The 13,707-nt window shown below is 34.6% G+C and overlaps 1 protein-coding gene across 8 annotated transcripts in view; it reads left to right on the top strand.

Moving 5' to 3' along the window:
* The window catches only part of PIBF1 (progesterone immunomodulatory binding factor 1), a 231,456-nt gene that overhangs the window by 46,220 nt on the left and 171,529 nt on the right, over positions 1–13,707 (top strand). For all 8 annotated transcript variants that reach the window (XR_003519163.1, XR_003519164.1, XR_003519162.1 and 5 more), the window contains exons 7-9: positions 3,232–3,340; positions 3,597–3,778; positions 4,870–4,995. Coding sequence is in view for 5 of the 8 variants with exons in the window: in XM_027589896.2 (XP_027445697.1) it covers positions 3,232–3,340; positions 3,597–3,778; positions 4,870–4,995 (417 nt within the window). In the remaining 3 variants the exon portion in view is untranslated. The remainder of the gene's footprint in view (positions 1–3,231; positions 3,341–3,596; positions 3,779–4,869; positions 4,996–13,707) is intronic.

Genomic DNA, 13,707 nt, shown 5'->3' with positions numbered 1-13,707 from the left:
CGTGGCTCTTAAATAAGCTGGGTTTCAAAAGAATCAGTTCAAAAGTAAGTAGACTGTGATGGTAAGATAATATTTTGAGTTGGTGTTTTGATGTCCTCTCTACCACTATAAATCTGTAGCAGTAATAGCTAAAACGTGAAAAGGGAAAACTAAAAAGCCTAATCATCAGAATAATCAGCATGGCCATGAATGAAGGATAAATGAACCAAGATGAGTCATGAGTTGGTAATTATTCAGGCTGGGTGATGAGAGCAAGGGGTTCATTATATCATCTCTATTTATATATATGTTTTATTTTCTATAATAAAAACCTAGGAAGGAAAAACAGAGCCCTAATCAAAAACATGATAAACATCTTTATGTGCTAGATACAGAACAGAAAAACAAGCAAGAGGGGCTCAAACCAAACTGTTTGGCGCACTCAATAGAATAAATAAATTAAAGAGATGTTCTGTTTACAAATATATATGATAAACTGGGGGGAAAGATCACTTTTACGTCCCTGATAAATTCTTATAAATGTGCATAAGGAAATAGGTACATGGATGTTAATTGTATCATTATTAGGAAGATTTCAGATGCTTTCAACAGCAGAATGGGAAATCAGTTATAATTTATTTCTACAGTATAATTCAATGTGGTAGTTAAAATCATTAAATTAGATCTGATTGTATCTATATGGATAAATTAGACACATATTTTAAAAAGCTTGTCCATCTTTTTTAAATTTTTTGTTTTAAAAAGATGTGTCCATCTTTTTTTTTTTTTAAGCAGTTCATTACTTTCTGGCATAACATAATTTTCTCAGGTTTATTTTCTAATTTCATTGCCTTAGCCCCTTCTTTAATGAGTCCTGGTTCCTTTTAATGGGGAATACTATTTAGAAATTAATATTTGGATGCCGGCCATTGCTACACTGGTCATCATTTCTAGGCTCTTTCAGTGAAGAGAGGTAACGGAGAGGGAATAGGGAAGATGGCTTAACACACCGGGTAAGATCGCACTGATACCTCCAATTCCAGTTCAGTGCCGTAGTAGCTAGTTGAAGGGGCTTCAGCTGTCCGGATATGGTACAACTTGAGTATCAAAAGGAGTTATAATCTGTTGACTAGAATAAGAACCCTGAGTGCATGCTAATAATAGAAGGGGATTTTTACAGTAGAATGCCAACCAATAAATATACGTGCATATTAGTTATCCTCTTGTAACCTTGTAATATTATTTGATTAAGAATTATTGATGGAAGCTAAAACCATTGAGTAAAAAGATATTAGAGAACAACATATTTATACAATCTCAAAGTATGTCTCCCATGATTACTTATTAATTGCAGAGGGCAAAACAGAACTTTTGTATTTGAGTTTTTTGGCAGATACCACCTTAATCAGGTCACCAGGGTTATTTTCACCAATCATGGGAGATAGTGACATACTGAGACTTTATGTACTCTTTATGTGACGTACTGAGGACACATTGTCACTTGTGTAGTATCTCTGCCCCAAATGCTTAACCTGAAATCCAATTATAGGGAAACATCAGACAAATGAAAATTGAGTGACATTCCCTAAAACAATTGGCCAGTGCTCTACAAATAGCCTTTTTTTCCTCCCTACAGATAGACTTTCTATGTCTTTTACAACGTTGACTAAGGAACTACTCAGAGTTAAAGAAGACTAAAGATACATGACATCCAAATGCAATGGATGATAATACATTGGATCCTAAACCAGGCAGGAAAAATGCCAATTGGGACAATTGACAAAATTGGAAAATGGATTATTTATTAGATACTGTATTAGGGCTCATAATACTGTGGTTATATAAGAGAATATCTTTAATCTTAGAAAATTCACACCAAATTATTTAGGGATAAAGGGACTTATTGTCTGCATATATCTCTTAAATAGTTAAGGGGAAAATTGCACGTTATGTATGTGTATGTGTATATATATTCATTCATCTGTATCAACAACAGAGAGAATAAATATGACAAAGTATTATTTATTAAATATTACAAAGTAAATATGACAAAATGTTAACACTTGAGTAAAGTATTTTTAAAAAACAATATGGAAACACTAAATTTGTCATTATATCTAGGGGATGATATAGGAACAGTGAGGAAAATGTAGGCAACTTTACCGGTAGTGTCTTATCTTTTTAAGAAAGCAAAACAAAACTTTAATGCAAATATATACCAGTGTTAACTCTTGTCAGCTGTGGATAGCAAGATCATGGATGTTTTGCTATATCATGCTTTAAAAATCATAGCAGAGTATGATCATTACCATGTGAGAATATGAACATATGCGTGTAAACACACAAAACACTTAAAAGTAATATGTACCGAGATACTGGTACTGTCAGTCATCTTTAGTTAGTGGGTTTATGGGTGATTGTTATTTTATAATTTGTGCTTTGCTCACTTTTCTTCAATAAACATAACTTTGTTAACCAGGAGAAAAATATTTTTCTAAACAATTATTGAAAATCTAACTAAAAGAAAAACAATTCTTAACAGCCATCAGCATGGAAACACCAGGTAGGTAGATGACATAAAGTACAAAGAAACTGATTCTGACTGGACAGGATAAATTTAGAGTTGGTAAGTCTGTTTCTCTGCTCACTTTTTTAAGATAGCTGGTGTAGGTTTGTTCCAATTCTTGGTTTCACTGTTTTGGGTTAAGAGCTTATCTGCAAATGGAAATTAGACTCTCTGGGTAATCAAAAACAATTTGTGAATGAAATAGTCACAAGAATGCCTCCTTGTGTATCTGCTATGCAATCTGAGTGATGAGTTAAGGGCTTTTTGCCGCTAACTGAACTGAAAGCCTAGAGCCATATATAAATTCTTTAAAAGTTTGGCTTCAAGATAAGATTGATGATGATTAGTGAAAAGATACCAGAGTGTACCTTAGTAGGTTTTATTAAGTATTTTACTGGCCAGTGTAGTATACATACTGACTTTTTAAAGATAATAAATTTATATTTATATATCTGAGCAGTCTTGAATAGTCTCCTAAATTTGAAAAGCAGATACTTTATTGTTCTTAGAATGACACTAAAGCCCAACTGCTGGTATCTCTGTCCAGCTTCCTGAAACATAGTCAGTGCATTTTAAATGTTCATTGTAAAATGAGATATAAGAAAAAATAAAATGGGATATAAAATATACATATGTATTTGAATTTTATTTTAGTAAAAATAAACAAATGTATTTTAATTTTATAGTGAACGTGATGCCCTTGAACAGGAAATAATTGAGTTAAGGAGAAAACATGAAATACTTGAAGCCTCTCACATAACTCAAGCTAAAGAAAGAAGTGAATTATCGAAAGAGGTAAGCTTATAGAGTCACGTGTATTTTATCTACAGTGATTGTGGACATAGCCTAGGGCAGAATTGTGGGAGGGACAGTTTTCCTTTCTGATGTAGTTAACAGAAAAAGGGACTTTGGTAGCTCTGTTTGGATGGAAAATTGCAAAGTAAGAATTAGCCCTTTTTATGTTTCAAAGCCCAAGTGAAAGAAAATAAAGTAAACCTTGAAAAGTAAGAGGAAGTTGCTTTGGACACTGTCTCTCTCTGCACCTATGTAGGTAACCACCTTACAGCAGACTGTTACTTTACTGCAAAAAGATAAAGACTATCTCAATCGCCAAAACATGGAGCTTAGTGTTCGCTGTGCCCATGAAGAAGATCGCCTTGAAAGACTTCAGGTTCAACTTGAAGAAACCAAAAAGGCTAGAGAAGAGATGTATGAAAAATATGTAACATCGAGGCAAGATTTACATTATTTTTCACATAAACAGATATAAATAAACACCAGCTTCTCTGAGGGAAGAACAATGATTTTTTTTTTTAAGATAAATAGGACTGTATTAAGAAAATAGTTCATTTTGTTTCCTTGTAATATATTCTTATTCTAGTTGGTTTTTTCTTAAGACATAGTGGGGTTTTTTCCCAATAATGTAAAGCCTATTTCTTTTAGGTCAATGTATATATGCTATAACTACTGTGTTTTCTTATGACATAAACTTTTTAATTCCCTACAACTAAGATCTCTGTATAAGTGTTTTTTGAAAGAAAGTACGTAAGTATCTCTGTAGAAGTATCTTTTTGAAAAAAATCTAACCGTGCAGAGCCTAGCTAAGCTGACCTTTTCCTGACTGTATGTAAAACGTAAGAAAAGAGAGGAGACAGCACTGCATAGGAGCTCTGGAATCAGACTCCTGCATTTCAATCCTGTCTTCTCTCTTCAACTAGATGTATAAGCTATTAGAGTTCCTTTATGCCAATACCCCTTATAATCCTTGAGATTTTTATTTTTATCAGCACATCAAAAACTAAAACAAATTTAAAATTTTATTCTTCAACACTTCACACATTCATAACTTATTCCCTAGCCTATGGTATAATACATCAGTTTTTGCTCCTGCTAATGGCCTAGGTAATGTTTTGTGACTTTGGTAAGAGATTACAGTGGTTATGGTTGTTGTGCTTAGAAGGAGAGGATTTATAAGGAGTTGATTAGAGTTATTTTGGTTTTGTTTTTAATTTTATTTGTATCTCAACATGTATCACACCAGATTATTTTTAAATGAAGGGCATTCCATGTGCATCAGTTTTCAAGTCTCTGGTCATATGCATTAAAAACTAGTAAAATATTTTTGAAGATTAATGGTTATTCAACATGAATTAACCTTTTATATAGTAATTAAGCCTTTTGGGCAATATATCCAACAGCTGTGCTTTTCAAATAACATTGAATATAGAACATATTCAACATAAGATAATAAATCTTACATGAAGGGCAAAAATGTTTCTTTTACAAAAGCAAAATTCATGGATGTTACTTTTGACTCCTTGCAGAGATCGTTATAAAACAGAATATGAAAATAAGCTACATGATGAATTGGAACAAATCAGATTGAAAACTAATCAAGAAATTGATCAACTTCGAAGTGCCTCTCGGGAAATGTATGAACGGGAAAACAGGTATTAAAAGAAATTTGTAGGTAAAAGTAGGAAATTTGTTTCTCTTTGCTTGAAACTTATATTTTATTGAAATTAAACTATTTCTATGACAATCTCTTTTTCAATTCATTAAAGAAAATTTGTCAAATCTAAATCAAAATATAATGGAACATTAAAGTTCTAAGATTTTTGGTAACTAGCTCAGAACAAGGTTTATCAGACCTTAAGTTAAGCGTCTTCACTCTGGTATTCCCATTATCTCTTCATTACCCTGGTAACTTTTCTTTTTGCCTTTATGGCAGTTCAGATTGAGGACAGAGATAAAAGGAAATAAGAGATACCAGTAGTTCTTCCTGTAACATGCCAGTGATTTCTCCAAGGAATTCTTAAAAACTGGAATAATACTATGAAATATACCTCATTTATCTGGTGGCCCTCATTATATTAGATAATCTTTTTTTTTTTAAGATTTTATTTATTTATTTGACAGAGAGAAACACAGCGAGAGAGGGAACACAAGCAGGGGGAGTGGGAGAGGGAGAAGCAGGCTTCCTGCGGAGCAGGGAGCCCGATGTGGGGCTCGATCCCAGGACCCTGGGATCATGACCTGAACCGAAGGCAGACGCTTAATGACTGAGCCACCCAGGCGCCCCATATATTAGATAATCTTGGAGATGATCATTTTTCTTCATTTTAATCACTTTTAGATTAGTATATATTAGGTTCCCTTAGTTGGTGATCAGTAGTATTAGGGGCAAATAAATACTACTTATTTCGATAGCATTTATTTTTATATACTATCATTATACTTCATATGACTTTTGAAAGTTTATATTTTAGGGGAAAAATTTGAAATTGACTTAATTGTCATACTAGTTTATCAGTACTGATTTAAGTATATGATATTCTGAAGTTTGGCAGCAAGCAAGACTTTAAATCAGACTTAATTCTGTAGTTATCACTGTAACATGTTATTCGATTAGAAGTACAGTAGCAAAAACTTTGAGAGTTACACCCTTCGATTCTGTGGGGAAAATCTCAATGTCCTTGGCCTCTACTGGGGAAAATATGTAAGAACTACATGTGCGGAATTATCCTTTGGGTAGAAAACCAGCAAAGGTAACTTTTAAATCATTGTTAAATTGTTACTTTTTTGTTGTTGTTGTTAAATTGTTACTTTAATAAAACAGATTGAGAGAGATTTTTATGATAATGCTGAAATACTTTTGAGCAGTTAAATAACTGGACAACCACATGGAAAAAAATGAAATTGGACCACTATCTTACACTATACATAAAAATTAACTCAAAATAAATTAAAGACTTGGGGCGCCTGGGTGGCTCAGTCGTTAAGCATCTGCCTTCAGCTCAGGTCATGATCCCAGGGTCCTGGGATTGGGTCCCGCATCGGGCTCCCTGCTCCGCGGGAAGCCTGCTTCTCCTTCTCCCACTCCCCCTGCTTGTGTTCCCTCTCTCGCTGTGTTTCTCTCTGTCAAATAAATAAATAAAATCTTTAAAAATTTAATTAATTAATTAATTAAATACTTTAATGTAAGACCTAAAACCATAAAACTCCTAGAAGAAAACATCAGCAGTAAGGTCCTCAACACCAGTCTTGGCAATGATTTTTTTTAATCTGACACCCAAAGCACAGGCAACAAAAGCAAAGCTGGCTGTCCAGTTTTCCCAACATTTACTGAAAAGACTCCTTTATTTTTGGGCTTTCCACTCTGTTCCATTTATCTGTGTCTATTTTTATGCCAGTGCCAATACTGTTTTGATTATTTTAGCTTTGTAATATAATTTGAAATCAGGGAACACAATGCCGCCTTCTTTCTCAAGATTGCTGTGGTTATTCAGGTACTTTTGTGGTTCTGTACAAATTTAGGAGTTTTGTTCTAGTTCTGTGAAAAATGCCATGGGGATTTTTATAGGGATTGCATTGAATCTGTAGATTGCTTTGGGTAGTATGGATACTTCACCAGTCCTTCTAATCCATGATCATGGAATATCTTTCCATTTATTTGTGTCTTTATTTTCTTCAGTCAATTAAAGAAGTATATATTTAAATGTACATTTATAAGTAATTACAAATTAAATACCTGTTTAACCACCATCCAAATCAAGAAGTCAGTGTGAGCACCATAGAAATGTCCTTGAGAGCTTCCTGCTTAACTTCTTCCTTCCATAAAAATAACTACTGTTTTGATTTTTGTGCTAATAACTTTCTTGCTTTTCCTTATATTTTTATTATCTAAATTACCAATAAATACGTACCTCTGAGAAATGTAGTTTAGTTTTTCATATTATATTAGTGTCACATAAATGGGATCATGCCATATATATTCTTTTGTGGCTTTATGTGATTCTTCATATAGCCTTATGATTTTAAGATTCATATGCTGTTGGCATTTAGCTCTTCACGGTCATAACTGAAGTATACCATTTTTATGAATTCATGCTTAGAACAGCAGAGACATTAGAAGATTAGAGAGACATGCATACAGAGAGATTAAAAAATGACAAAGAAATTCTTCCATGTTTTTCAGAATTTTGGTTAGTCCCAACCCTGTATTAGGTAGGAACGACCCTGGACCTTGTGGTTACTTGCTCTTAAGGTTCAAAATGCACACTAAGGTTGATGTTCAGAAAGTTTACATTTGAGCTCTCCAAGCAGCATATCCACTAACTGAGCAAATATTTATTGAGATCCACCAGATGCCAGATACATGCCATAGATATAGCAGTGACCTGTCTTCACACAGTTGGTTGTCTAATAGACATAAAGACAGTAGAGAAACAATAATTATAAGTATGATGATAATGGAGAAGATGACAGGAAACACAGGATGAGACCATATAGAAGCAAGGAAGACTTCCATGACAGAAGAAATACCCATGCTGATACCTGTGTGATGACTAAGACTGAGTTAGGGGAGGGAAGGGAATTAGGGGAATGAATGTCCAGCATGGATAAAACCTGGAGATTAGACAATATGAAGCTTTTTGAACAAATTGAAAATAATTCAGTATGGCTAGAGTGTAGACTGAAAGGCAGAGTTCTACGAGTTAAAAGGGGGAAACAGAGGTCCAGATCATACATTTGGACCGTTGTCTCGGTAAGACCAGCAGGGAACAACTGAAAGATTTTAAGGATATGTGCGATATGATTTGGTTTTATATAAAAAAGAGACTGCTAAGGGTGCCTGGGTGCCTCGGTTGTTTAAACATCTGACTCTTGATCTTGGACCAGGTCATGATTTCAGGGTTGTGAGATCGAGCCCTGTGTCCGGCTCAATGCTTGGTGTGGAGCCTGCTTGAGATTCTGTCTGTCTCTTTCCCTCTGCCCCTCCTCTCCCCCTACACACACACACACACACACACAGACACACACCCCTCACATGTGTGCACGCGCGCGCTCTCTCTCTTTTAGAGAGAGACTGCTCTGCGTTGTGGAGAGATTAGAGAACTGGACTATATAGCTGTAGACATAGAGACTACTTTTTGCGGTTGTTTCTGTTACCAGAATGAGAAGTGATGATGAAACTGGGTTAGTATCAGTAGAGATGGAGAGTAATGGGCCAGATTGGAAACCTGCCTAGGAGGTGGATTCACCTCCTAGATTGGAGGATTCAGTGACTAGATTGGATTAAGAAGTGAGAAGATGCCTGTACAGTACTACCAACCAACCCACGTATTCTGAATCCATTTCACTTAAGAGATCATTTCTAATAACCATCAATGAATCCTTCCTTGATAATCAAACATAAAGGTACCTAAAGCCTTTGGTAACCATTTATAAAAAAGGGCTTCTGGTTAAAGTTTTACTACTAAATAACCATCCCTGCTGTATTAACACCAACTGACTTCAAATGCTAACTGACAACCCTAGTGTTCTTTCAAATCTTTGTATTTTTACTCAGTTATTTTAGCTGGGTATACGAATTACTGGTAGAGATGTGTTTAAAAGTCTCAATATGGTCTTGGATTTGCAAATTTTTTTTTCTGTAATTGAACTTCATATTAGATGCATGTAAGTTTAGAATTATCTCTAGTAATGTGCTTGCTTTAAAATCTATTTTATGCTGAAATTAGCTTTGCCATTTTCTTTGGTTGATATTCACCTGTTATACATTCCTTTTCCTATGTTTTTACTTTTAACTTACAAATGTTCATATTTTAAATGTGCCTCTACTCTGACAATCTTTTTTTTCTCAATATATTTTATTTTTATTTTTTTAATGTATTTATTTTTTGAAAAAAAATGAGAAGATGTAAAGTATGTTATCAGGTTTCTGGATTGGGTAGCTAATGTGGATGGTGATGTAGTTTTTAAGAATTAGAAAAAACAAGGCTTTAGTAAGAAAACATGATAAATTTAGCTTTATTTGAGGTTTCTGTGTAGTAGGCAATTGAAAAATTGTATAAGGTTCTAAATCTCAAGAGAAAGTTTTGGACATAAGATAGAACTGTGGCATAAGGGATATTATTTCTATTTTACAAATAAGTACTTTTAGTCCTGTGACTCAATTCTGTTAGGGATTTTATAGGCTTTTATTGACTGACTTAATAACCTTAAAATTCATGGGATTATTTCTATGATAACATGCATAATTACTTCCAAACAATCTACATAGCCACATAAACTTTGGTATAATAATCATTTTGAGAATTTCTTGATTTTTTTTAGCTTTCTTTAAAAAAAAAAATCCTTTAAAATGCATGGTAACATAGATTTAGACAAATTAGCCCGTATTCTGTAGGATGCTTGATACAGGTCGGGTTGGGAAAACAGCTGACAGAACCATTTCTGGAAGCAGGGAAACTGAAAGCAGGTTTCCTTTTCCCCGGTGTTGTTCTGACTCCATATGTGCATCAAAATGGATACCACCTAACCAGGAAATTCCTGGGACTGGGGCTGCTGCCCTGGAAGCCTCACCCAGCCCCGGGACGCAGAATTACCCCATGGATATTGAAACTAGAGTGGGCAGTTGCCACCAGATGGTGCCAAACTGCAGCACAGATCCAAATGGATTTGAATTGCACAGAGACCCCTAGCCAGCTAGTGAGCATAGGCTCACCTTTGTCATTTTATTAACCTCACAGTAATCCAACCCTGTATTTTATATGACTGAAACTTTTTGAATCACATTTTCTGCATTATGGCAAGATTTAACTGTACTTAGAACTTATATCTCACTAGTCTTTTACAAAGTAAAAATAAACTATAAATTATTTCTTTTGAAATTTCACAGTATGAGTTAAACAGATGAAGTATTTACACTTGTATATTTGTACTTAGTCTCCTTACCTCTCCCTCAATTAACATATTTAGAAGAAAATTAAATGGTGAGATTAGAGAAATGTTATGCCTTTGGTTGGCTTTCTGTACACTGGGGGGGATATTAAGAGAATGCCTTTTATTTTCTCCTCTTAGATGTGGAAAAGAAAGATGGAACTCATGCCATCTGATCTTGGCATCTGCCCCTGTAATCATACCAGTAGTTTGTGAAGTTAAGGGGTTGAGAGGAAGGGGAAGAGATAAAGACTTAAGAAAAGGCACAGATAAGCAAAGAAAGAACTTGGGTATTTGGGTACATCAAAAATACTGTAGTTGGGATTATAACATGTTATATATGCTTTTGCTCAATCTGTGAGTTACGTTTCTTGTCTTCTTCTGTACTTTATATTTGCTTTAAAATCCAGTTTGGAGCTGTGGGAAATAATGAGTGAAATTCACTCTAGTGGTGAGATTTGTTATATAAATAACTTCTTGCTTAGTAGATATTTTGTAACTGAAATGTACAGACCCTCTTACACATTTGGAAAAAGAGCATTATTCCCTGAACAGGGAGTATACTATGAAAGGGATTTGGATCAAAAGACTAAACTTAAATTCTGCCTCTGCCACTAAACTAGCTGAGTGAATGTATTACTTAATATCCCAGAAGTGTGATTTCCTCTTTTATAAAATGAGCCAATAATACTATTTCACAAGGTGGTCTGTAAGATCTAAATGAGATCATGTATGTGAAAAGTACATTATAAATTATTAAGCTATGTATAAATGGTAGTTCTTTTGATACCTTTTATCTGTATGCAGTATGTTAAAATTTTTTCTTTTATTGATTTGTTCACAGTATAAGTAAAATGCACATGCCGTAAAAGTCAACCAAGGGGCACCTGGCTGGCTCAGTCAAGAGAGTGTGCAGTGCTTGATGTTGGGGCCATGAGTTCGAGCCCCACATTGGTTGTAAAGATTACTTAAATAAATAAAACTTAAAAAAAAAAGCCAACTGAGGACATTATGAAATTGTTTATCATTAAAAGGCACTACTACAACATATGTGATTATTCTTAAGTATTGATCTCCATAGCATTGAATCGTTTTTTCTTAAATGACACAATATAGACATCAAGGATCTGAATGTCATTTGTTTCAGTCTAAATTTCTACATAAAATGCTAACTGAGTTGTTCCTAATTAACACTATGAGATAATAAAGGGGAGATAAATTCAGCTGAATAAGTTTTTCCAGAAAGTAAAACTATCTTTACCTAAGGTATTGTGAACCCAGAAAGAACCATTCTCATAGTGATACTGTAAAAAGGAGAAGAATGAGTTTTTAGAGGTATATTATGCTTTTGAAAAAGACAAGGCAGTGGGGAAAAGGAGATCGAAAATACGCTTTTAAATGTGGCAGTATTGCTTTAGTGATTTTATTTTCCCACCATGTCAATAAAAACCATCTTGATCAGAATTTGTCATCTTCCCAAAGTACTCAAGAAGAAACCTTAATGACATAAACTTGGAGGATATTAAACACCTTTCAATCTTCAATCTAAGTTTATTTATGAAGGTTAGTTTAGTATACATAATGCATTAGAATAGATGACTGGACTAGTGTATGGAGGCTCCATTCATCCTTTTAATAGTGTATGTCCTCATTAGTGCTTATACTTTTTTCGTTCATGTCTGATTAGGTATCTGTATAATTTTTTCAGTTCTTATATGGAAAAACTTAAGAATATTCAACTTTGTCTTTTCAGTTCAATTATTCTGAATGTATATGGCTTTACAGATAACTCTTTCAATATATTAACTTATCAAATAATTATAAATGAAATTTTATTGTTAGCTATATTTTATTATTAGCTATATCCTTTATACCTATAGGTGATTACCATATGTGTTCACTGCTTAGTTAATAATATTTAATTATTTCAAGGTATATATGGTGTTCCAGTATGAAGCGAGGTGAGTTCAGGTTATGCAGGAACTTAAATTTAACTATTGTGTAGCTCATAGGGTGGTAAGGGAGGTAGTCACATTCATGACAGGGTCAGATTTTAAAAGGCCCTGATGTCAGTGGGGAATTCTTGGAAGTTTCACAGTAAAAGAGTAACATGATATATTCATTTTTTGTAACTGGTTGCAATGTGGGGAGGATTATAATTGAAGAGGGCCTGGAGGTAGGGAGATTGGTTAGGAGAGTATTGCGAAGTTTAAGGGAAGATGAGAAATGGAAGGAGAGAATAAAAGCTGATTTTAAATAATATGTAGGTGAAAGAATTGGGATGACCTGATGATGGACAGTAAGTGAACATCAAAAATGACTCCAGCTTGTCTATTTTACTGGTCTCAGAGAGATGGGTCATCGGGCATGGCCGTTAACCCAAGGTTGCAGACAAGACTTAGAAAGGAAGATGACTATTAATTCCTGATCTTTTACAGATACAGCAGCTCTGACCAAGCCTAAAAGTACTTGTGTAAGATGACATTTAATACCAGAAATTTTGGGCACCTGGGTGGCTCAGTTGGTTAAGCGACTGCCTTCAGCTCAGGTCATGATCCTGGAGTCCCTGGATCGAGTCCCACATCAGGCTCCCTGCTCAGCAGGGAGTCTGCTTCTCCCTCTGACCCGCCCCCCTCTCATGTGCTCTCTCTCCATTGTCATTATCTCAAATAAATAAATAAATAAATCTTTAAAAAAAAAAATCTGTTGAGAAAAATTAAAAAAAAACAACAACAACAAATTTTTCTCTACTTGCACCCCAGATGTCACTACCTTTAGCCTTAGGGTGCCAGAAGGGCATTAAGCTGCTGATGTCCCTCCTGCAGTCTTCTCTGTTTACCTAGGATGCTCTTATATATATTGTCTTTTTCTTTTTATATAATAAAAAATCTTGGGAAGCACTCCCCCAATTACCATTCTCTAAACAACTACCTTCATAATTTTTAATGTAGACTTTCATATTTAGATAACATACTAACAATATCTACTATTTATTGAGTGCCTGTTACACATCAGGTGTTGTAGTCAACACTTGACATACGTTGTAGAGAGAATTAAATGGGACATTTTATGAGGTTGTAGGTATTAGTTTCCCTGCTTTACAAATGAGGAATCAGACACAGAGGGTGTGATTTGCCTATGATTATAGGTTTTTTAAATGATGAAACTAAATACATCTGATTCTACAGTGCAATGTAGATTCCTGTGTTACTGGTCAAGGTTATGAAAATTGGTAAGAGATTTCTTATCAAAACTGTAATTTTCGTGGTAACTTATTTGGGAAAAATGATTTCTTTTTAAAGATTTATTTATTTATCCTGGAGAGAGAGTGTGTGCACAGATGCACGTACGCATGCGAGAGTGAGTAGGGGGAGGGGCAGAGGGAGCGACTCCTAAGCAGACTCCCCACTGAGCATGGAGCCTGACCCCATCCCAGG

The sequence above is a fragment of the Zalophus californianus genome, chromosome 3 (genome assembly GCF_009762305.2).
Source record: "Zalophus californianus isolate mZalCal1 chromosome 3, mZalCal1.pri.v2, whole genome shotgun sequence".
NCBI classification, from domain to species: Eukaryota; Metazoa; Chordata; class Mammalia; order Carnivora; family Otariidae; genus Zalophus; species Zalophus californianus.
Note: the sequence above shows the minus strand (reverse complement) of the source record. Positions and strands in the feature narration are given on the sequence as shown.